Genomic DNA, 22991 nt, shown 5'->3' on the forward strand with positions numbered 1-22991 from the left:
GCTGCAGGATGCTGTGGTAGCCATGCTGGTTCAGTATGCCTTCAATTTTGAATAAATCCCCAACAGTGTCACCAGCAAAGCACCCCCACACCATCACACCTCCTCCTCCATGCTTCACGGTGGGAACCGGGCATGTAGAATCCATCCGTTCACCTTTTCTGTGTCGCACAAAGACACGGCGGTTGGAACCAAAGATCTCAAATTTGGACTCATCAGACCAAAGCACAGATTTCCACTGGTCTAATGTCCATTCCTTGTGTTTCTTGGCCCAAAACAATCTCTTCTGCTTGTTGCCTCTCCTTAGTGGTTTTCTAGCAGCTATTTGGACCATGGCCTGATTCGGCAGGTCTCCTCTTAACAGTTGTTCTAGAGATGTGTCTGCTGCTAGAACTCTGTGTGGCATTCATCTGGTCTCTAATCTGAGCTGCTGTTAACTTGCGATTTCTGAGGCTGGTGACTCGGATGAACTTATCCTCAGCAGCAGAGGTGACTCTTGGTCTTCCTTTCGGGGCGGTTCTCATGTGAGCCAGTTTCGTTGTAGCGCTTGATGGTTTTTGCAACTGCACTTGGGGACACATTCAAAGTTTTCGCAATTTTCCGGACTGACTGACCTTCATTTGTTAAAGTAATGATGGCCACTCGTTTCTTTTTACTTAGCTGTTTGGTTCTTGCCATAATATGAATTCTAACAGTTGTCCAATAGGGCTGTCGGCTGAATATCAACCTGACTTCTGCACAACACAACTGATGGTCCCAACCCCATTAATAAGGGACAAAATTCCACTAATTAACCCTGACAAGGCACACCTGTGAAGTGAAAACCATTTCAGGTGACTACCTCATGAAGCTCATTGAGAGAACACCAAGGGTTTGCATTGCTATCAAAAAAAGCAAAGGGTGGCTACTTTGAGGAATCTAAAATATAAGATATGTTTTCAGTTATTTCACACTTTTTTGTTAAGTACATAATTCCATATGTGTTCATTCATAGTTTTGATGCCTTCAGTGAGAATCTACAATGTAAATAGTCATGAAAATAAAGAAAACGCTTTGAATGAGGTGTGTCCAAACTTTTGGCCTGTACTGTATATATATATATATATATATATATATATATATATATAGTACATACAGTATATGTAACCAAGAAGAAAGCAAGATCTCTTCAATCTAAACCATCCTATTGAACCCAAAACAGTTGTGAATTCACAAAAAAACTTATAATTCTTCAATGTTAGCTGAGCTTTGAGCACTCCTTAGAGAAAAATAAACAACAGCAGCATTTGTTTCACTAATTAAACTATTGCTTAGAGTCCATTGTAAAGGCGGCAGAGGCAATGTCTTTTCCTCGGTTCGCAACACAAAAGCTGTTCCATGTTTTGTGCCAGTTCTCTCCAGCACTAAACGAGACTATGTATATGTAAGTCTAATCACACATAGCATCTAAAGTGGCTTCCAGTAAAGCACAATGTTTAATTTCCATTGTTTGGATCATAATAGCCGTTGCAGCCATTGGGTATATGGGACAGCGAGACATGTGCACCACCCACTGTGAGGGCAAATACTCCAGTGGCTGCATTGTGCAGCAGGAATTCTTGTTTGCAAACATTACAAATAGATGACATCAACACACATACTTAGAAAGACCCAGCATAGATGAACCCTGACTGACCAAAAGTCTCCAGTCAAAGAGGAATAAACAGCATATTCCAACAATAAAAAGATAACAAAATAAAGCACCTTCAACCTATAGATACAATTAATGTTAATGTTAACACAAAATAATACATGTTAACAGACTCAATCAGATAACACACATTTAAATCAACAGTACCTCTGCATAACTTGTTCATTACACGGACATGAGGGACTGGTTCAAACCAACATGAATTGGTCTTACACAACAGATGTTGTTGTAACTGTTGTTAAGTCACTCAGCAGCGTTTCTTGCCAAAGAATGTTGCCAAGTAAAAGGAACTCCAAACAAACACTGATCTGAATGTTAAGCAGGGAAATATAAAGCAACTGACTGCAGGAATATGACAAATATACAAACAAAAAAAGACTCATTAAAGAACCAGATCCAAGAATGCTAGTGAATGTCACAATGTTTTCTGTCAACATACTGTACATTTATGAAAATTCAGTGCAATCTTTGACACACCCAAAAATGTGTTGTAAAATTCATTTTTCGGTTCTACAAGATGCTAAAAAGGAAGTAGCTATCTATGGGCTTTCCCAGGACATGTCATTTTCAACAATAGTATCAAAGTGGTGGAGGGATTCAACAAGATATACCATGATTGCCAGACAATAACACAATCTCAAAAAATGATGCACATTTCACCCTTGTTTCCTTTTTGCCAAGATAGATTGCAGAATATGTTCATAACATAGCTCTGTGCCAGTAATAGTAGTTGAGTTCATCACTTGTGGTTTACTGTAAAAGTACATTTTCTTTTTCTGTTTCTAAGAACATCTCCATCAGGTAGACCACATCAGTAAAACTAAATGTTGACACTTGCTATTTTATATTATGCTTTGTAAGATAAACTGCATTTAAATCATGTTGGAGAAAGCCCATGACGTTGTGTCTGCATATGTGTGTGTGCACCTGATTGCTACCAGATATAGCCTCAGAATCAGAATCAGAGTTTTATTGTCACTACAATAGCTCACACTCGGCATACATGGAAGCGATATATCGTTCTCCATAGATCATGGTATGTTACATGCACATACGTTAACATTTCATTGAAAAAAGGGGCAGCATTAAATAGCAAAACCATTAAAAAAAGCAGTGATTGGTAGAGAGGAAAAAGTGCTGTTGTGACGTGTACTGTACAATATATGTATGGTACCTGTGTGCGATGATACACATTGGAAGTGCTAGAGCATTTACATCAGGGTAGTGACTCTTCACTGGTGTCACAATACAATTCGATTACGATTATCCTGTCAACGATTCGATACAATTCGATATCCCGATCTACTCTTATAAAGGATGTCCGTTACTCCCTACTTTATTAGTGTTGGAATTTCCAACTCCGGTGGATTTATGAGGACTATGGTTAACTGGACAGCTAGCTAGACTATCTGTCCAATCGGAGTTTTCTGTTGCACGACTAAAACTACTTCTGAACGTACACATGTTCCACCAAAACAAGTTCCTTCCCGAGGCTATTTTGCAGCGGCACCGTGGCTCTGCCCGCCCATGAAGATTGTGATTGATTTAAAGAAATGCCAATAAACCAGAGCACGTTTTTCTTCCATCCCAGAATGCTGTGTGGACTAGTCAGACCCTCCTCCGCAGCGCTGTGGAGGAAGGTCTGGCAATGGGAGACTAGGTCATCGGCAATGTGCACCCCCAGGAAATTGGTAATTACTGCCATTTTACAATTCACTAAGCACTTGCTGCACTTTAAATACTTTTATATGTGTCTATTTATGAAGGCTTTCTGATTCTGATTCTGGTGCTGCTGACCTTTTCAACGACAACGCCATTGATGGTTGGTGGGGTGTGCACACTGCGTCTTTTCCTGAAATCAACAACCATCTCCTTGGTTTTCTCCACATTTAAGGAGTGGTTGTTGCTGTCACACCACTTGGCCAATCTCTGTATTGGACATCATTGTCGTTTGTGATGAGACCACTGTTGCATATGTTATAATGTGGTTGGAACTGGACCTGGCAGAGCAGGCGTGGGTTAGTAGGGTGAACAAGAGTGGGCAGCCCCGGTGCTCACTGTAATGGTGCTGGATGTTTTGCCTCCAATTCTGACTGACTGTGGCAGGCAGGTGAGAAAGTCCAGTATCCAGTTGCAGAGAGGTGTGTTGAAAGCCAGTGTGTCCATCTTTCTTATCAGCTGTTGTGGAATTGAATGCAGAGCTGAAGTCAATAAAGAGCATTCTGACATGTGTGTTCTTTTTTGTCAATGTGTGTAAGTGCCATGTGCAGAGTAGTGGATGCATCATCATCAGTGGACCTGTTGGCTCGATAAGCATATCGGTGGGGGTCCAGGGTGGGGGGCTTTGTAATCCGTGATGTCCTATATTCCTTTCCACAGATGCCTTGTGTCTCTGCTATCAGTAACGTTGTTGTTAATCTTCCTCATTGTTAATATCTCATCACCTGCTCTTCACCCTCTGAGGTCTAAGAGAAATCTTCTTAAATTCACCTTTTAAGGGTGTTTGCATGTAACTGATCCCCGTGTGTTTCATATCAAAATGTTCAGAACAAACTCAGCTTTCTGTAGTGTGATACCCAAAATTGTTCCAGAGCTATGTCTCTTGGCCCTAAAGCGGAAATATTTCTCTAATCTCTAGTGAAAACATACATACACCCAACTGTTTTGGTGCTTGAAATGAGTTTACAAAAGTCTAGGGTTCACAAAAGTAGCGAATTATATGAATAAAATAGTATTCATATTCGTATATTCGTAAATAAATAAAAAATTTCGAATATTGCTTTTTGAGTAGGAGTGTGGTCAAACATCGCTTGGACTTGCCGGTGCGTCTTTTGTCCTCAGAGGGTTGGCCTACACACCTGTAAAGTTGTGTGGGTCTGTATCTTGCACGGTTGTGACGACAAAATCTGGCTGCAAGGGCACCTGGGTAGCTCACCTTGTTAAGCGTGCGCCCCATGTACAGAGGCTTTGCCTTAGCAACCTGCGGCCCTTTGCTGCATTTCATTCCCCCTTTCTCTCCCCTTTCATGTCTTCAGCTATCCTATCAAATAAAGGCCTAAAATGCCTCCCACAAAAAATCCGGCTGCAGACATAAACACCTGACAAAGTACTCAAAAACTGTCTCTGTGGTAGTTCCGTTGCCATGATGACACACACACACACACACACACACACACACACACACACACACACACACACACACGGTGAAAACAATAGCATCGTGGCTGATGAAAATAGCCATCATTTAGGCTATGTGTCTATGTGAGCAGGCTTGCATTTCTGAAAGCAGTAGCTCACTGTAGTCCAGGTGAACTGAGGACAGGTAGGTTACAATTTAACAGGTGATGTACACAGTGTATTCAAAGCACTTGGACCTTTATTCCTGGAATGCTCGAGTCCAACAATCCAACAACAAAATGTGTGTTGTCTTTGTAGTATGCCTATTACAACAGTTTTAATATTTGTTAGCTATTATAATACTTCTATTCCATTATAATAATTCCAGGTCTTATTCAGTAATCAGAAACACAACTATGAGACAAATCTGTGCTAACAAGTGTGTCAGAAGCTGTGATGGTTTCCAAAGGACACAATGTTGAATGGTATGCGTGAGAGGGGATGGCATTATGCTTGCAAATAGTTATTTTTCCATTCAATGCTATTTATTGCTACAACACTTTTCTCTCTTATTGAACACGAAGAGATCACACACCAGACTCTCAGCAGTAGTCTGCGTTCTGCAGACTGACTGATTATGGCGTGTGTGTGTGTGTGTGTGTGCTGATAACATCCCGGCAGACTGGCCTCTAGCCAGCCATGGGCAAACTCAACCTGCCGTTTGATGTCGGGGGTTGGCTCCAGGCAGACCAACCATTGTGTCCCAAACAATGAACCCCAGACCCACTGAACTATAAACATGTCCCTTTGGGGGCGTTTTCCTCAGATTCTTTGCAGGAGACACCCAAAGTCAGGAAACCTGACCTGGATTTTCCAAATTTAGTAACTCTAAAGCCCCAAATGCTGCTGACTTGGCATCCAAGATCGCCTGTGTCCTTCTCTAATAAGGTAAAATTGCACTTGGAATGTTGACTGACGCTCAAGTCTGGGGTGGGGTTCTTGCCACATCTTGTAATTAAGGAAAGTTGGATAAATTCCATATCAAGAATGAAAGAACGTTTTTGTAGAATTGATTGTGGTATGGGAATGTCTACCCCATTCTAATAAATAAACTCCTTATTCATGGCAGTTGCGGATTTGTGTACCTTTGCTTAATCATGATGACACAGTTATGTTAGTTTTTGAGACCCTCCTTTATCTGAATGACTTGGCCTCTATTGCATATGTTCGCATGCATCTGCCCTTCTGAAGTGTCCTTGAACCTGAGCATCAAACTCACTCACAAAGATCAGAATCCCACAGAATCCCAGTCATTATGTCAGTTACTTTCCCTGCAGTACCCACTGTCCACCAGCTGTGGGCGCTGCTGAGTTTCCTCAGTGAGCAGCGCATGCGCATGCAGAGTGTGTGTGTGTGTGTGTGTGTGTGTGTGTGTGTGTGTGTGTGTGTGTGTGTGTGTGTGTGTGGCCTTCCGGTTTCTCTCTGGCAGATCAGCTGACTCTGATGCTGCTTTCAGGAGACCTTACCAACTGTATTGAATGGAAACTATGACAATTATCAAGCCATAGAAACGCTATTAACAGCTATATTTTTCACTGCTAACGGCCACATTGTTGTATTCACAGGTGAGTGAAATTGTTAAACAATAGCAATAACCTGCCTTGTTGTGAGAAAAGCTAAGCGGCTAACTGTAGCTAATCCCTGCTGAATGCTGCCCGACCATATCCATTTATTTTCGGGTTGTATGCAATACAATACTACTTAAACAGTGAATGAGCTGCTGTTGCTAATGTAGCATGGTGTCTTTAGCTTGCTTGCTTGTGGGAAACAGCATGGGTAAACAGTGTCAGGACACTTCATGACAACAGCACAACAGCTTTCTGGAGCTAAAATGTAGCTAAAGACAGGAGGTTACGTTATGTCAACACAACAACGGTACTGTAGCCAAATCAGCGCGGTTGATAAAGAGACATACTAAGTGCTTCTTAGTGTTGTATTAACGGTTGAGCTGTATTATGTAACACACCACGTATGAGTCTAAATTCACTTTGCCTCTCAGTTTTCTCTAGCTGTAACCATGACAGAGTTTTGGTTGATCTCTGCACCGGGAGAGAAGACCTGCCAGCAAACATGGGACATGATGATGGCAGCCACCACACGTACCAACAACCTCTCCACCAACCATAAGTTCAGCATCCCAGACCTCAAGGTTAGCATGGATTTATGGGCTTCTCTGCTTGTCACAATCCCATACTTTTTCTCCCATACTGAAGTACACAGCCATTACTTTGCGGCAATCAATCTATCGACTCAACTCAATTGGTCAAATGTGGACATCATTTTCTTTCTTGCACGATTCATAGTTATCTGTCATCTATTTTTTCTTTTTAAAGTAAGGTTGTTTTTTTTTACATGTGGAAGTAGGCCAATATCAAAATCACTCACCTTATATATATATCCACTGTCAAGAATAAGCTGATTGTGTATATGGGAAGCAGTCTTTACACAGATCCGTTGCCTGCATGTTGAAGCGTTGGTTTGAAGTTTTCGTCCACAGAGCAGCCCAGCTCGTCTGGTTCGGTTCCTCTCCGTGCTGAAGGCGAAGTAACCCCACTGACCTGGCAGCCACACGGCCCTGTAATGTTCTCCTGGAATTGTTAGCAATGCATGAGTGACTCTGGACAGAGAGGCGCCATCATAAGCACATAGGGCCCCCTGGATGTCACTGTAGTTAAACTGAACATCAGATGTCACTGTTAAAACACAACCCTGCTGACCCCACTTTAAAATGACACAAATCTCAGGACTGATGACCAGGTCCAAACGGAATCTGCATATTTTTTTTTTTTCACAGCTTTCAGCAGTGATCCAGAATGGAAATTGCGGAATTTAGCGGACTGTATTTCTGCTTGTGGTGGAGATGTGTTAACATTCTGAGTTTATTATTATATATTTTTAAATCGGTGGAAAATCTGCAGGAAATCGACAGAAAATTCTGCGTCCACAGATTTAGTATGGCTCTGCTGATGACTCAAAAGTCATAATGTGCTGATTTTTTTTTCATTTTTGTGTTCCAAAACAGGTGGGGACACTAGATGTCTTGGTCGGGCTGTCGGATGAACTGGCCAAATTAGACTCCTTTGTCGAAAGGTATGCTGTCTGTGGTATTCTAACTTGGAATGAACATTGCTATTTTCTGAGGAATTAATGTTTTACTGATTACATTTTTATTTATTAGGGCTCTCATAATGATGTTTAACACTGTTTTAAAGGGCATGGGAAAAAAATCTCCTAACCTGTGCAGCACTCCTGACTCTGATGTAGCTGCTTTACCATTCCCTGATCCATTCTCTTACCTTGTAACACTGAGGAATTTCTCAGGGACTTGAGGCTAGCGGGCCTCGCAGTCTAAACTTGGCAATTTACAGTTGGGTGACACACCAGCAGCTCTTCTGCAGTCATATTTATACCCAGTGACTAATGTGCTGCAAGTAGGTTTGAGTGTAATTTAGGTTGCTTTTACACCTACCTCGTTTGGTCCGTTTAAAACGAACCCTGGAGCGTTTGGTCGGATAGTCTGGTTCGTTTGGGTCTACGAGCTCACCTGAACACTGGTGCTTAAAAACAGGGATCTCGGTTTGCTTCCAAGTGAACTAGAGTTCGGTTCACTTCAGGTGAGACGCGATCCGACCCAAATACAAGATGTGAACCAAAAACTGAGCATTTAATAGCCTGCAATTTCAACCTTGCACACAATTTACAGACTTATATATGATTTTAAGGGATGATAACTTTCAGATCCATAAACTGTTCTAACCATACATCGCTTGTCATTTGTGTGACATCATCATCATCATCATCTCTCTCTCTCTCTCTCTCTCTCTCTCTGTCTCTCCTTCACTTGCTGTCTGTCAGCTGCTCATTGTCCGCCTTCTTCTAAAATATTAGAATCACTAAAGCAGAACCAGAAAACCCGAGAAGTTATAAATGTGGTGTTGCTCCATTATTCCTGAGACCAGAAGTGTCGGCGAGTTTCGGATATTCTGTCCAATAAACTAGTAACCGTTTCTACCGCGTGACGCGTGTTTATAGGGTTTGGTGAGTTTGACAAAGTGCCGTGTGAAAGCAAACCGAATTAAATGAAAAATGCAACAATATTGCAGCTTCACCCCCGAATCGCACCGAGTCCACCGAACTATAGATGTGAAAGCCCCCTTACAGTCTTTTGGAAATATTGACATCCAAAACTCCAAATCTCACACAATGCTGCCTGAGTTCTGCTTTGCCTCTTTGTAGATTTTTCCAAGACTTTGAGAAAGACCAGCCTTGAAGCACGCTTTTCACTCGTCTGACTACAGAGTTTCTTTTTTAAGAGTTTCCATCCAGCATATCTGGGAATAAAAAGAATACATAAACTAATGAATTCTTCAGCATTGCACCCATTAATGCATTTTTTGTTTTCATTGAAGCTTACCATTGGATTATTTTATTTGGGTTATTTTGTTGTCTTTCACCATTATTTGAACAATAAAAAAATTTCTTATAGTTAGACAAAAATGAAAACCTAAGTGGCAGATGTACGTTCTTGTGAACTCTTCAGGCATGAGGTGTGACTTGGCTCTCAGTTTTTTCCCTGGCTTCACTTCTGTAGACCCCGTTCGGCTTTGATGTGCTGCGAAACAGTTTGGTTAAAAACCCCTGAACTCTGCAAGTCTGCCATATTATAAATTGCCTTGACAGGAAATGACCTTAACAGGAGTATGTGAAAGGCTTTGATGTGTGTGTACGTTTGTGTTAAATTTGGGGTGTGAGGTCGGGGTGGTCGTGTGAGCATGTGCAGGGTGGCTTTGTGCATGCAGTCTATGTTGGCGTGGCGTGTTTTGATGTCTCCTGGCTGTTCACAGTGTGGTGAAGAAGGTGGCTCAGTACATGGCTGACGTGCTGGAAGACAGTCGAGACAAAGTACAGGAGAATCTGCTGGCCAACGGAGGTACAGCGATGGTTGCAACACTGTGTCCAGATACATTTAGTACCAAGCTGTGGGATAATGCAAATTAAGATCAACTGGCCAATAATGATACAAACAAACTTAAACTTAAAGCAACATTATGTACTGTTGTTATTTTTTGTGATGTAGCGCCCCCTACAGTTTCAATGTGTAATTCCCTTTTACACCGCCTGTCATAAATATGGATAGCTGTATACATTGCCTTTAAGGTGAAATAGTTATGCAATATTGCTTTAAGTCTCAACTGATGTTCTAAATATTTTTTACAATCCTAAGAAAATGCCAACTGACAACTATCTGATGGATCAGATCTGAAATCACTATAATAGAATTTTAACTTTACCCAACTCTTGTCTTTTTATAATCTCATAATAAGCGGATAATAGGCTGACAGGTCTCTGTTGTTCTTTTTTCCAGTTGATCTTGTCACCTATATCACAAGATTTCAATGGGACATGGCAAAATATCCCATCAAACAGTCCCTTAAAAACATCGCTGAAATCATCTCAAAGGTAGGTCTCTCAGTTAGTTATGAAAAGGGGATTCAGCGTGTATGTTTTACAGATATTTCTGGAAATTGTGTGTATTTATTTTAGCCTAACGGTCAGTGGTAGAGCTATAATTCCATCCAACCTTTGTACACCTACAGTATGTTACTCTACGGTGCTCTGTGTAGAGGTGTGCCTTTAGAGAGCATGCTACTCTGTATTTTAATTGTCAGTTATAAATAATTTCAACCATGTTTTTAATCTTTTACAGCAAGTAACCCAGATAGACAATGACTTGAAGACTAGAGCATCAGCTTATAACAACCTGAAGGGAAACCTGCAGAACCTAGAAAGGAAAAATGCGTAAGTTATCCACACACAAATATGCATGGCTAACTCTACATTTGGGCTAAAGAGTTTTAACAAGAAGTAATGTAGCTAGCCAGACCAGACTTTTCAACTCTAATCAAAGTTTCTTTAACCCTTTTTTTTTTTTTTTTTTCGATAAAAGAAATCTGGGTTTCATTCAACCAATTTGCCCAAAATTAACTTGGATGCATGGATGTGATACACAAGGGTTAAACTAAATATATTAATTCTTTCTTCTTTGAAAATGATGTCTAGTTTTCTCTCAGAGTACTTGAAGTACATTACGCAGAAAGTTCTGAATGGAATTTTTGCCCAATGATCCCAATGTGCCACAGTGCCACACTTTAACTTAACGGATCACTGACCATGTGTCCGTGACCATGTCAGCGTGTTCTGAAAAGTGACTGAAATGCTTTGTCAACCCTGGGCACCTTCTCTATGTTACATCCATGTTACGTTATCACTGCTATGTGCCACCAGGGGGAGCCTGCTGACCAGGAGCCTGGCTGACATAGTCAAGAAGGAAGACTTTGTACTTGACTCAGAGTACCTCATCACTCTGCTGGTAGTTGTACCAAAGTGAGTATTATTTCTCTGGTATAGCAGTAAGTATTGCAAGCACATCTGAATGCAGATGATTGAATTAGAATCCTGTTCCTTTGTTGTTTCAGGATCGCATACAATGACTGGCATAAAACATATGAAACGCTGGCTGAGATGGTGGTGCCACGATCCTCACAGTAAGTCATGTCATCATGTCAAATAAATGAGATAAACACATTTTGTCAGTGAAACACTGTTTTTGCATTTTTAGTGGGTGATTTGTTTCACATGATTGCATCTTTTTTTAAATGGTCTTATAATGAGTGTTTATATGCCCAGTAATCCACCATTTGTAGTGAACATCATTACAGCAGTATAAGAAGTACCTCTCTCTTTTTCTTGCAGTCTGCTATTTGAAGACAATGACAGTGGACTGTTCAGTGTCACTCTTTTTATGAAAGCCATCGATGACTTCAAACACAAAGCCAGAGAGAACAAGTAAGAGTGGTTAGCTAATAGCTATAGCATGCTATCATTGCCCTGGACTGTATGAATCACAAGAAAGAGGTGTGAAATTTGAAATGGAAAGTTTTTTGTTTTTTTTAAATGGAGGGAGGGTGTTCCAGAGGGATGGGGCTGCAACACTAAAGGCTCTGTCTCCTAAGGGACAGAGTCTGGTGTGGCTGAATGGAGAGCAGACCAGCATCTGAGGACCTCAGATTTTGGGGTGGGGTGTATGGATGGAGGAGGTTGGAGAGGTATAGTGGGGCCAGGACATGGATGGATTTGTAGGTGAGAAGGAGGATTTTATATGGGATGCGGGACTTAATTTGGAGCCAGTGAAGGTGGATGAGGGTTGTTGATATGCTGTCAGTCTTGGTGTGGGTGAGGACTGCAGTCCAAACGGGAGGTTATGAAGGCATGAATGAGGGTTTCTGCCACAGAGTCAGAGTGATGGCCGGAGTCTGGGGATGTTTTTAAGATGGAAAAGAAAGGCTGATTTGGTGAAGGATTTGATGTGAGTATGGAAAGAGAGGGTGGAGTCCAGGATTACACCAAGGTTGCGGACCTCAGAGGATGGACAGATGGTGCATTATGTCATTATCTTTATAGAAACAGAAATATTCATGATCAAATGAAGCTGATTCCTGCTCTTTACATCTTATTTCTAGGTTCACAGTGAGAGACTTCCGGTACAATGAAGAGGAGATGAAGGCAGACAAAGAGGAGATGACACGGCTCTCCACAGATAAGAAGAAGCAGTTTGTAAGTGATGGAACTGGAAGGAATTTTCAATTTGCAATTTGCAAATACTGTCAATGTAAGTAGTGGATGTGTAACTTTCTCTTTGAGATTTGTTTGCAATGCGTGGCTGCTAAAACTTGCTCATCGATACAGTTTCACGCTCAGGCCTCTTTCTGATCTTTTCAAGGAACCACAAAGTGGTTTGCCATGCCGTAGCCCCTTATCTATGACACAAATTGTGCATTTGTTTCATTATTGCCAAGCATACTGTTTTTCTGAGCACCCATTGGATTCATTTAAGTACATTATGTAAATAAACGTAAAGCGATTTAAATCCTGCCTGAGATAGGTAATCCATTTAGTCACTTTAGTTTATAACAACATTTTAACTTTTTTTGTCAAAATGACCATATGGTGTTGTGGGTCAATGGGGTTCTCTAAATGGTAAATTACCAATTGCTCCTAATAACTGAGAATTAATAGTTTAAAGCTGAAAATGAAAATGTTTACATTAGGATAATATACAGTGCCTTGCGAAAGTATTCGGCCCCCTTGAACTTTTTGACCTTTTGCCACATTTCAGGCTTCAAACATAAAGATATAAAACTGTAATTTTTTGTGAAGAATCAACAAGTGGGACACAATCATGAAGTGGAAAGAAATTTATTGGATATTTCAAACTTTTTTAACAAACAAAAAACTGAAAAATTGGGCGTGCAAAATTATTCAGCCCCCTTAAGTTAATACTTTGTAGCGCCACCTTTTGCTGCGATTACAGCTGTAAGTCGCTTGGGGTATGTCTCTATCAGTTTTGCACATCGAGAGACTGACATTTTTGCCCATTCCTCCTTGCAAAACAGCTCAAGCTCAGTGAGGTTGGATGGAGAGCGTTTGTGAACAGCAGTTTTCAGTTCTTTCCACAGATTCTCGATTGGATTCAGGTCTGGATTTTGACTTGGCCATTCTAACACCTGGATATGTTTATTTGTGAACCATTTAATTGTAGATTTTGCTTTATGTTCTGGATCATTGTCTTGTTGGAAGACAAATCTCCATCCCAGTCTCAGGTCTTTTGCAGACTCCATCAGGTTTTCTTCCAGAATGGTCCTGTATCTTCCCATCAATTTTAACCATCTTCCCTGTCCCTGCTGAAGAAAAGCAGGCCCAAACCATGATGCTGCCACCACCATGTTTGACATTGGGGATGGTGTGTTCAGGGTGATGAGCTGTGTTGCTTTTACGCCAAACATAACGTTTTGCATTGTTGCCAAAAAGTTCGATTTTGGTTTCATCTGACCAGAGCACCTTCTTCCACATGTTTGGTGTGTCTCCCAGGTGGCTTGTGGCAAACTTTAAACGACACTTTTTATGGATATCTTTAAGAAATGGCTTTCTTCTTGCCACTCTTCCATAAAGGCCAGATTTGTGCAGTATACGACTGATTGTTGTCCTATGGACAGAGTCTCCCACCTCAGCTGTAGATCTCTGCAGTTCATCCAGAGTGATCATGTGCCTCTTGGCTGCATCTCTGATCAGTCTTCTCCTTGTATGAGCTGAAAGTTTAGAGGGACGGCCGGGTCTTCGTAGATTTGCAGTGGTCTGATACTCCTTCCATTTCAATATTATCGCTTTCACAGTGCTCCTTGGGATGTTTAAAGCTTGGGAAATATTTTTGTATCAAAATCCGGCTTTAAACTTCTCCACAACAGTATTTTGGACCTGCCTGGTGTGTTCCTTGTTCTTCATGATGCTCTCTGCGCTTTAAACGGACCTCTGAGACTATCACAGAGCAGGTGCATTTATACGGAGACTTGATTAAACACAGGTGGATTCTATTTATCATCATTAGTCATTTAGGTCAACATTGGATCATTCAGAGATCCTCACTGAACTTCTGGAGAGAGTTTGCTGCACTGAAAGTAAAGGGGCTGAATAATTTTGCACGTCCAATTTTTCAGTTTTTTATTTGTTAAAAAAGTTTGAAATATCCAATAAATTTCGTTCCACTTCATGATTGTGTCCCACTTGTTGTTGATTCTCCACAAAAATTTACAGTTTTATATCTTTATGTTTGAAGCCTGAAATGTGGCAAAAGGTCGAAAAGTTCAAGGGGGACGAATACTTTCGCAAGGCACTGTACATTAGCATTTTACAAAAGTTTTTTTTTTTATGTTTTTAATCTGACTGTATTTAGTATGTAGTGGTTACTTTATTTTTTTTCAAAACCATCAATAAAAGAGTCTGAAGCAGTTGGAAATCTTGGCGCTGTGCAGCCAGCTGCAGTCAGAAAACTGACCACACATAAATCCACCCCAATAAAAAGTGGTGAAAAAAAAGTTTTCAGTGGTGTCGCATAATATGGAGAGAAAGACCTGTCTGCTAAATTTGGGTTTATTAAGAAACATTTACATAAGACATTTTATCTTGTTGATTGCAAATTCATTCTTCTTCTGTTTGGGCGAGATTGTAAGACTGCCACATCCAATATGGCTACGTTCAATTTGGATTTTTTGCTCAGATCAGATTTTTTTGTCTTGGCTGTTCACATGACCTTTTAAAATGTGGCCTATATCAGATTCCAGTGTGAAGTGTATGCGGTTTCGAACCGACCCGCATGCGCAAAAGAATAATGACATCAGACGCAGCACGCTGTTGCGCTAAAGTTAGGGAGGTTATGGAGGAAGTCAGCATTTTCGCTTTTATTTCAAAATGTTTGTGTAATGGCAGCCGTAACATTAATGAGCAGGTGCTGAGGAGGAGAAGAATGAAGAGAAAGAGAGCCAAATTGGCTATTTTGGCCTTTTGCAGGGTTATGGCTGCCAATTCACTACAGGCAATTTTTTTCAAAAACGGAGCGGTTACGGTATGATCCTTCTAGTTTTGATTGAATTGAAGTATCTCCCCATACACTAATGAGGTCTAACACCTCCCTCTCCCTCCATTGACTTGCTCCATCACTGTTCTCCATTTTGTAGGCCTAGTCAAGTTTTACATTTTACTGTCTGTGTCCAGGGCTAACTCCTGCCGGCGCATAATTGTGACAAATGTCGATGTAGATTGACGTAAAAGTCGCATCAAATCCGCCTTGGTTGTTTACACAGCGGCCGCATTGAAAAAAATCAGACCTGGGTCTGATTCAGGACCACATATGGAAGTGGTCTAAATCTGATTTGAAAAAATCTGATCTGGGCAAGATTTGAGTGTTCACACTACTTCTGAAGAAGTCTGACCTGGTCACTTGATCCCAAAAAAATCAGTTCAGACTTTTGCCTGCAGTCTGAACGTAGCCTAAAAGATACAGTGCCTTGCGAAAGTATTCGGCCCCCTTGAACTTTTCGACCTTTTGCCACATTTCAGGCCTCAAACATAAAGATATAAAACTGTATTTTTTTGTGAAGAATCAACAACAAGTGGGACACAATCATGAAGTGGAACGAAATTTATTGGATATTTCAAACCTTTTAAACAAATAAAAAACTGAAATATTGGGCGTGCAAAATTATTCAGCCCCCTTAAGTTAATACTTTGTAGCGCCACCTTTTGCTGCGATTACAACTGTAAGTCGCTTGGGGTATGTCTCTATCAGTTTTGCACATCGAGAGACTGACATTTTTGCCCATTCCTCCTTGCAAAACAGCTCGAGCTCAGTGAGGTTGGATGGAGAGCGTTTGTGAACAGCAGTTTTCAGTTCTTTCCACAGATTCTCGATTGGATTCAGGTCTGGACTTTGACTTGGCCATTCTAACACCTGGATATGTTTATTTGTGAACCATTCCATTGTAGATTTTGCTTTATGTTTTGGATCATTGTCTTGTTGGAAGACAAATCTCCGTCCCAGTCTCAGGTCTTTTGCAGACTCCATCAGGTTTTCTTCCAGAATGGTCCTGTATCTTCCCATCAATTTTAACCATCTTCCCTGTCCCTGCTGAAGAAAAGCAGGCCCAAACCATGATGCTGCCACCACCATGTTTGACAGTGGGGATGGTGTGTTCAGGGTGATGAGCTGTGTTGCTTTTACGCCAAACATAACGTTTTGCATTGTTGCCAAAAAGTTCGATTTTGGTTTCATCTGACCACAGCACCTTCTTCCACATGTTTGGTGTGTCTCCCAGGTGGCTTTTGGCAAACTTTAAACGACACTTTTTATGGATATCTTTAAGAAATGGCTTTCTTCTTGCCACTCTTCCATAAAGGCCAGATTTGTGCAGTATACGACTGATTGTTGTCCTATGGACAGAGTCTCCCACCTCAGCTGTAGATCTCTGCAGTTCATCCAGAGTGATCATGGGCCTCTTGGCTGCATCTCTGATCAGTCTTCTCCTTGTATGAGCTGAAAGTTTAGAGGGACGGCCCAGTCTTCGTAAGATTTTGTAGTGGTCTGATACTCCTTCCATTTCAATATTATCGCTTGCACAGTGCTCCTTGGGATGTTTAAAGCTTGGGAAATCTTTTTGTATCCAAATCCGGCTTTAAACTTCTCCACAACAGTATCTCGGACCTGCCTGGTGTGTTCCTTGTTCTTCATGATGCTCTCTGCGCTTTACACGGACCTCTGAGACTATCACAGAGCAGGTGCATTTATACGGAGACTTGATTAAACACAGGTGGATTCTATTTATCATCATTAGTCATTTAGGTCAACATTGGATTATTCAGAGATCCTCACTGAACTTCTGGAGAGAGTTTGCTGCACTGAAAGTAAAGGGGCTGAATAATTTTGCACGCCCACTTTTTCAGTTTTTTATTTGTTAAAAAAGTTTGAAATAGCCAATGAATTTCGTTCCACTTCATAATTGGGACCCACTTGTTGTTGATTCTTCACAACAAATTACAGTTTTATATCTTTATGTTTGAGGCCTGAAATGTGGCAAAAGGTCGAAACGTTCAAGGGGGCCGAATACTTTCGCAAGGCACTGTATAACCCTAATCTGCATCTGTTCTCTGCAGGGCCCACTTGTCCGATGGCTGAAGGTGAACTTCAGCGAAGCCTTCATCACATGGATTCACATCAAAGCACTAAGGGTCTTTGTGGAATCTGTTTTAAGGTACTGCTATCAGAAATACAGTCTTAAAATCACCCATACACTTATAAACTGAAGTGTGATATGACAGGGCATGCTTCCTTTTCATTGGCAGCAGTTAAAAAAAGAAAGAAAGAAAAAGATCAATTGGTCAGCAGCGTGTTTATGTGATGTGTTCCTCCAGATATGGGCTGCCAGTGAACTTTCAGGCTATGCTCCTGCAGCCAAGCAAGAAGACGGTAAAGAAGCTGAGGGAGGTGCTCAATGATCTGTACAAACATCTGGACAGCAGTGCTGCGTCTATCATTGATGTGAGTACTTTGGTAATATTGTGTAAAGGTTCTTACTACTGTACGTACTTCCTTGGGCTGCACGATATGAGGAAAATATGCGATAAAAGCGATTAACATTGTTGATATTTGCATAAATGGATACTATTTACTCAGTTCTGCCTTTCTGCTGCTTTCAGTGTTCTGCTAAAATACGACAAGTTGCTTGTTGAATATGAAATCATTTCCGACGTTATTTTATTAAACTAATTGAACGTTGAATTGAATATAAAAGGCAACACAATGATTTTCTGCATTTGAAGTGCAGTTGTCTGCTGATATTTTCTTTCAACTTGCAAAAAAAATAAATCTGAGTGTCTTTCGCGACGTGTCGCAGTCCTTCGCGATGTGTTTATTGCGTCAGTTGATATTGAGATGACGATTAAAAAAAGATATATTGTGCAGCCCTAGTACTTACTACGAGGCGGTAGCATCAAGAAAACCACTGCGCCTCTTGGAGCAACATAGGCATGTGCTACTATAAAAACTTTGGTAACACTTTACTTGAAGGTATCTACATAAGAGTGACATGACACTGTCATGAACACATGACACAGTCATGACACATGAACCCTAACTCTAACCCTAACCCTACCATAACTTGTCATGACAAAAACCGAATGACACTTATTAAAAGAAGTGTTATGTCATAAATGTTTATGTTTATGACAAGTTCATGACAGTGTCATGTCACTCTTATGTAGATACCTTCAAGTAAAGTGTAACCAAAACTTTACATTAGGTTTATCATGGCAGAAGTTAGGATATAAAATATCATCTCAGTATGTATTTAATCCATATCCGATATTAAAAATACAATACAACATATTAAAACATACAATCAGAGGTGGAATGTAACTAAGTACATTTACTCCAGTACTGTACTTAAGTTCAAATGTTGAGGTACTTTACTTGAGTCTTTTCTTTGCATGCCACTTTCTACTTCTACTCCGCTACATTTCAGAGAGAAATATTGTACTTTTTACTCCACTACATTAACCTGTTACAGCTTTAGTTACTAGTTATTTTAGTTACTCCACTACATTAATCTGTTACAGCTTTAGTTACTAGTTATTTTAGTTACTCCACTACATTCATGTTACAGCTTTAGTTACTAGTTACTTTAGTTACTCCACTACATTCATCTGTTACAGCTTTAGTTACTAGTTACTTTACACGTTAAGATGTTTGCACAAAAAACACATGTAGTTTATAAAATACAATGTTTTATTATAAATTAAACTACCCAACAATACACAGGCCTACTACAGCTGAAATGATCAGCTGATTGAACACTTAGTTGATTGACAGAACTGTTTGGATCGTTTCCAGTTTCTAAAATGGGAGGATTTTTCTGCGTTGAGTACTTTTACTTTTAATACTTTAAGTACATTTTCCTGATGATACTTACATACTTTTAATTAAGTAACATTTTCAATGCAGGACTTTGACTTGTAACAGAGAATTTGTACTGTGTGGTATTAGTACTTTTACTTATTAAGTAAAAGATGTGAATACTTCTTCCACCACTGCATACAATATCTCCGCCACAACTTAAAAGAATTATATCGCAAAGTATCTCTTTTAGAGACTTTTACTTCTCTATGCACAATGCATTAATAGGTGATGTGGCTTTTCCCAACAGTTTAATGAAATTCTTTGTAGTTATTTTAGATTTAAATGTTACATTATAGTCAATGACAAAAGAAGACCTTCATTTCAATGGCGGATCATGCTGCGTGCCCTAAAGCCACATCACACACTCCTTCTAAGCAGGTTTGGAGTCTGTAGTGTGTTCACATTTGAGAAGTGACAAAAATACAGTATGCTCAAACCAGACTTTATGAATTCTAAATATTCGATTTTTGAGTTTACTGTCGATGGACATTATTCTCCCACAATGCAATGCATAAAGGAACTGGAGGAGCTGATCGCAGCTGTAAAAAAAGTTGAAGTTTAATTCCCTGTGACATTCCAAGGTTGGCTGATATCAGACAGAAGTTAACTTGTTACACTGGAGTGGGAGTGGGCGGATTCAAAGGTCTGGACCCAGGAAAATTCAAAAGAACAGTTTGATTTAGGGCTGCACAATTAATCACAATTTTTATCGAAATCGCAATAAGAACTAGTGCAATATCCAAATATCGCAATATTTGTTAAAGGCAAAATATGTGTCAAACCGTTCTGAATGAAGTATTGTGGTGCTGCAGAGATGTCCCAGCCTAAAATTGGATCCTACAGACTACAGAAGACATCTTTACTTGGCACAGATCCTCACAAAAATCACACTGTAAACATTTCCATTTTTAAATTAAAATATTTTTCAATGAAAATGAAAATAATGATACAAAAATGATCATTCCCTCCAATATCAGTCAAAATAATTGCACTAAGACATTTTCCACATATCGTGCAGCCCTAGTTTGATTGACATCTGACATGTATTGAAAACTTTCCTGTTAGTATAAGATGGTAAAGTACGTTGATTTTATACAAAATGCAAAAAAGCATACTATGATGATTAGTTAGTAGTACCTTCTGTATAGAATTGTTATGGATAGTAGTATCAATGTGGGACATACCGATGGAGTCTCTACTGCGGCACTCTCTGCTTCTCCTCCATCACAGTGTCTTCTCAGGGCTGAAGCTGGTTACTGCATTAACAACAAACCTCTCTACATACAGTCTATGCTGTAAACTTGTAGTCTTGTATCAAACAATGTTTTTTTATTGAGGTATAAGTCTGTATTGAATAATATTCCAATCTTTTAACAATGTTGTGTAAATAAGTTTTAATAATAAGAAACTTGGCATGAAAAAGAGGTTTTCAGTTTGAATTTCAAAGATGGAGTTAATGTGGCTGGATGCCTGGGATTAGGGGGGAGATGTTTTTTGCAAAGCACTGAATGCTGTTGTGTTTTTAAAAATTTGACCTTATGAGGGCCGGGCAATATATCGATATTATATTGATATCGTCATATGAGACTAGATATCGTCTTAGATTTTGGATGTCGTAATATCGTAATATGGCGTAAGTGTTATCTTTTCCTGGTTTTAAAGGCTGCGTCACAGTAAAGTGACGGGATTGGCCGATACTGGTTTTTCAAGACCGATTATTAGTAGTTAATGAAACCGATAACCTGTATTTGGAACAGATATGCATTTACAGTAAAAATTTAAATCTTTAAGTCAAAATTAACATTTTGGATAGTTAAAAACTCAAACACAAAACCTTGTTTAAATGCTTTAAGCAATTATTTAATAAATTAGAAACTTTTAACGTAATCCCCAGTAACAGTCAGATAGTGTTGTGGTCAGGACATTAAAGATGCAGTAGGTAAGACTTATAAAACTACCTTTCTGTCATATCTGCTGAAACTGACCCTATGTTCCAGTAGAACTACATGAAGCAGGTCATTTAAAAATAAATCCAGCTCCTCTGGCTCCACCTACAGCCTGTAGTGTGATTAGAAAAAATCCACCGCTCCCTGTTCAGATGCACCAATCAGGGCCGGGGGGAGGGGGGGGGGGTATCTAACTGCATGTCAGTCACTGTTAATGCACACGCATTCATTCTCCCTTGTGGGGGAGGGGCTTAGGAGACCGTTTTGGGCTTTAGCAGAAAGGGGGGAGGGACTGAGAAGTTGTCGATGTTCAACTCTTTTGGCTAAATCCTGGATCTTCCCAATCCTACCTACAGCACCTTTACAGTCCGACTCAGTGGGGAGTGAAAGCGAAGCAGAGGGACAGACACAGAGCTGTAACCGAACCAAAGTAGAACACTTTTTAATAATTAACTTGATCAGTTATCAGGCAAATAAAATGCCGATACAGATAATCTACAAACTGCCAAAAAACGGCCTGATAATCAGCCAGGGCCGACAATCCCTAGTAAAGTGATGTTAATTTTCTGAACTCACCAGAATGTTCTAGCTGTTCTATTATTTGCCTTTATCCACTTAGACATTATAATTCACATTATTGATGATTATTTATTTAAATATAATTGTGAAGATATTTTGTTAAAGCTCCAATAGTCAACCCAACAATAACGTCACAATATCGACATCGAGGTATGTGGTCAAGAATATCGTGGTATCAGATTTTTATTTTTTTCATATCGCCCAGCTCTACTCATGCATGGGTTTCTTTTCTTAGTATTGGAAACAGCTGCTTACTCACTAACAGCCTGAACTGTCTATTTTCTTTCTTTTTTTTTCAGTCTGCGATGGACATCCCAGGCCTGAACCTGAGCCAGCAGGAGTATTATCCTTACGTCTACTACAAGATCGATTGCAACCTGTTGGACTTTAAAGTTTAACACTTGACCCGTTTTGTATTTATTTTGAGTGTTGAATTAGTCTTTCCTGGTACAAACCTCTCTCCCCGTCCCTGCTGTCTGTCTGTCACCTCTCCCTATCAGCTGCTTGAATGAAAACACTGCATGTTCTTTCATCGTGGTGAAAGGGCTCATCAGCAAGCTTCTACTACTTTTATAACCAAGGGACAAAAAAGATTTTTAATTATTGTATTGTTTTTTTACAGTTTATTTTTCTTCTCAAGATACACAGATTTCTTTTTTTTTTTTTGCTTTTTTGATGTGAAATGGACAAAGAAATCATGTTGGAAATATTGTAAATTTACTGCGTCATTCCACAAGTGCTGGTGTGTATTGATAGCTACATCTTCTGTATCGGTGTTCACAGATTTATGCTAACATATGGGCAGTGTTATCACTGTACCCATGGCAACCAGTTTTGTTGCTTTTCTGAGATTGTGGGCTCACCCTTGCAGACATTGCGTAACAAAGATGTCATATGAGTGTGTGCTGTTGTCTCATGTGTATATTTGCTGTCAAATAAGATCTGTCTGAGTATGTGTAAGCCATTGGTTGAATAAATAGGATTGATGAATAAATCATATCAAACGGGTGAATTGATTAGATAAGGACCACTGTATGTATATAACTCCATCTCAGATTTTATTTTGATTGAACAGAATACTTTGTGAAGATGTTATATGTTGATGTGCATGTGAGGGAAATAAAACAGAGGTGTGTGTGTGTGTGTGTGTGTGTGTGTGTGTGTGTGTGTGTGTGTGTGTGTGTGTGTGTGTGTGTGTGTGTGTGTGTGTGTGGTAAAGACAGAGATCCTCTGTGAAGCCTTGTGATGATTCATGATCATA

At 40.0% G+C, this 22991-nt stretch overlaps 1 protein-coding gene across 1 annotated transcript; it reads left to right on the forward strand.

The window, feature by feature from the left end:
• The first annotated feature begins 6258 nt into the window (after positions 1 to 6258).
• Positions 6259 to 22727, forward strand: LOC120561788 (V-type proton ATPase subunit C 1-A-like). Its single transcript, XM_039805027.1, has 13 exons — positions 6259 to 6429; positions 6864 to 7013; positions 7887 to 7954; positions 9709 to 9794; positions 10230 to 10324; positions 10572 to 10663; positions 11150 to 11248; positions 11341 to 11409; positions 11618 to 11710; positions 12385 to 12478; positions 17405 to 17502; positions 17663 to 17789; positions 22030 to 22727. The coding sequence occupies exons 2-13, from the start codon at positions 6882 to 6884 to the stop codon at positions 22126 to 22128; spliced, it is 1152 nt and encodes a 383-aa protein (XP_039660961.1). The 5' UTR covers positions 6259 to 6429; positions 6864 to 6881; the 3' UTR covers positions 22129 to 22727.
• The last annotated feature ends 264 nt before the right edge of the window (positions 22728 to 22991 follow it).

Source organism: Perca fluviatilis, chromosome 7 (assembly GCF_010015445.1).
Source record: "Perca fluviatilis chromosome 7, GENO_Pfluv_1.0, whole genome shotgun sequence".
NCBI lineage: Eukaryota > Metazoa > Chordata > Actinopteri > Perciformes > Percidae > Perca > Perca fluviatilis.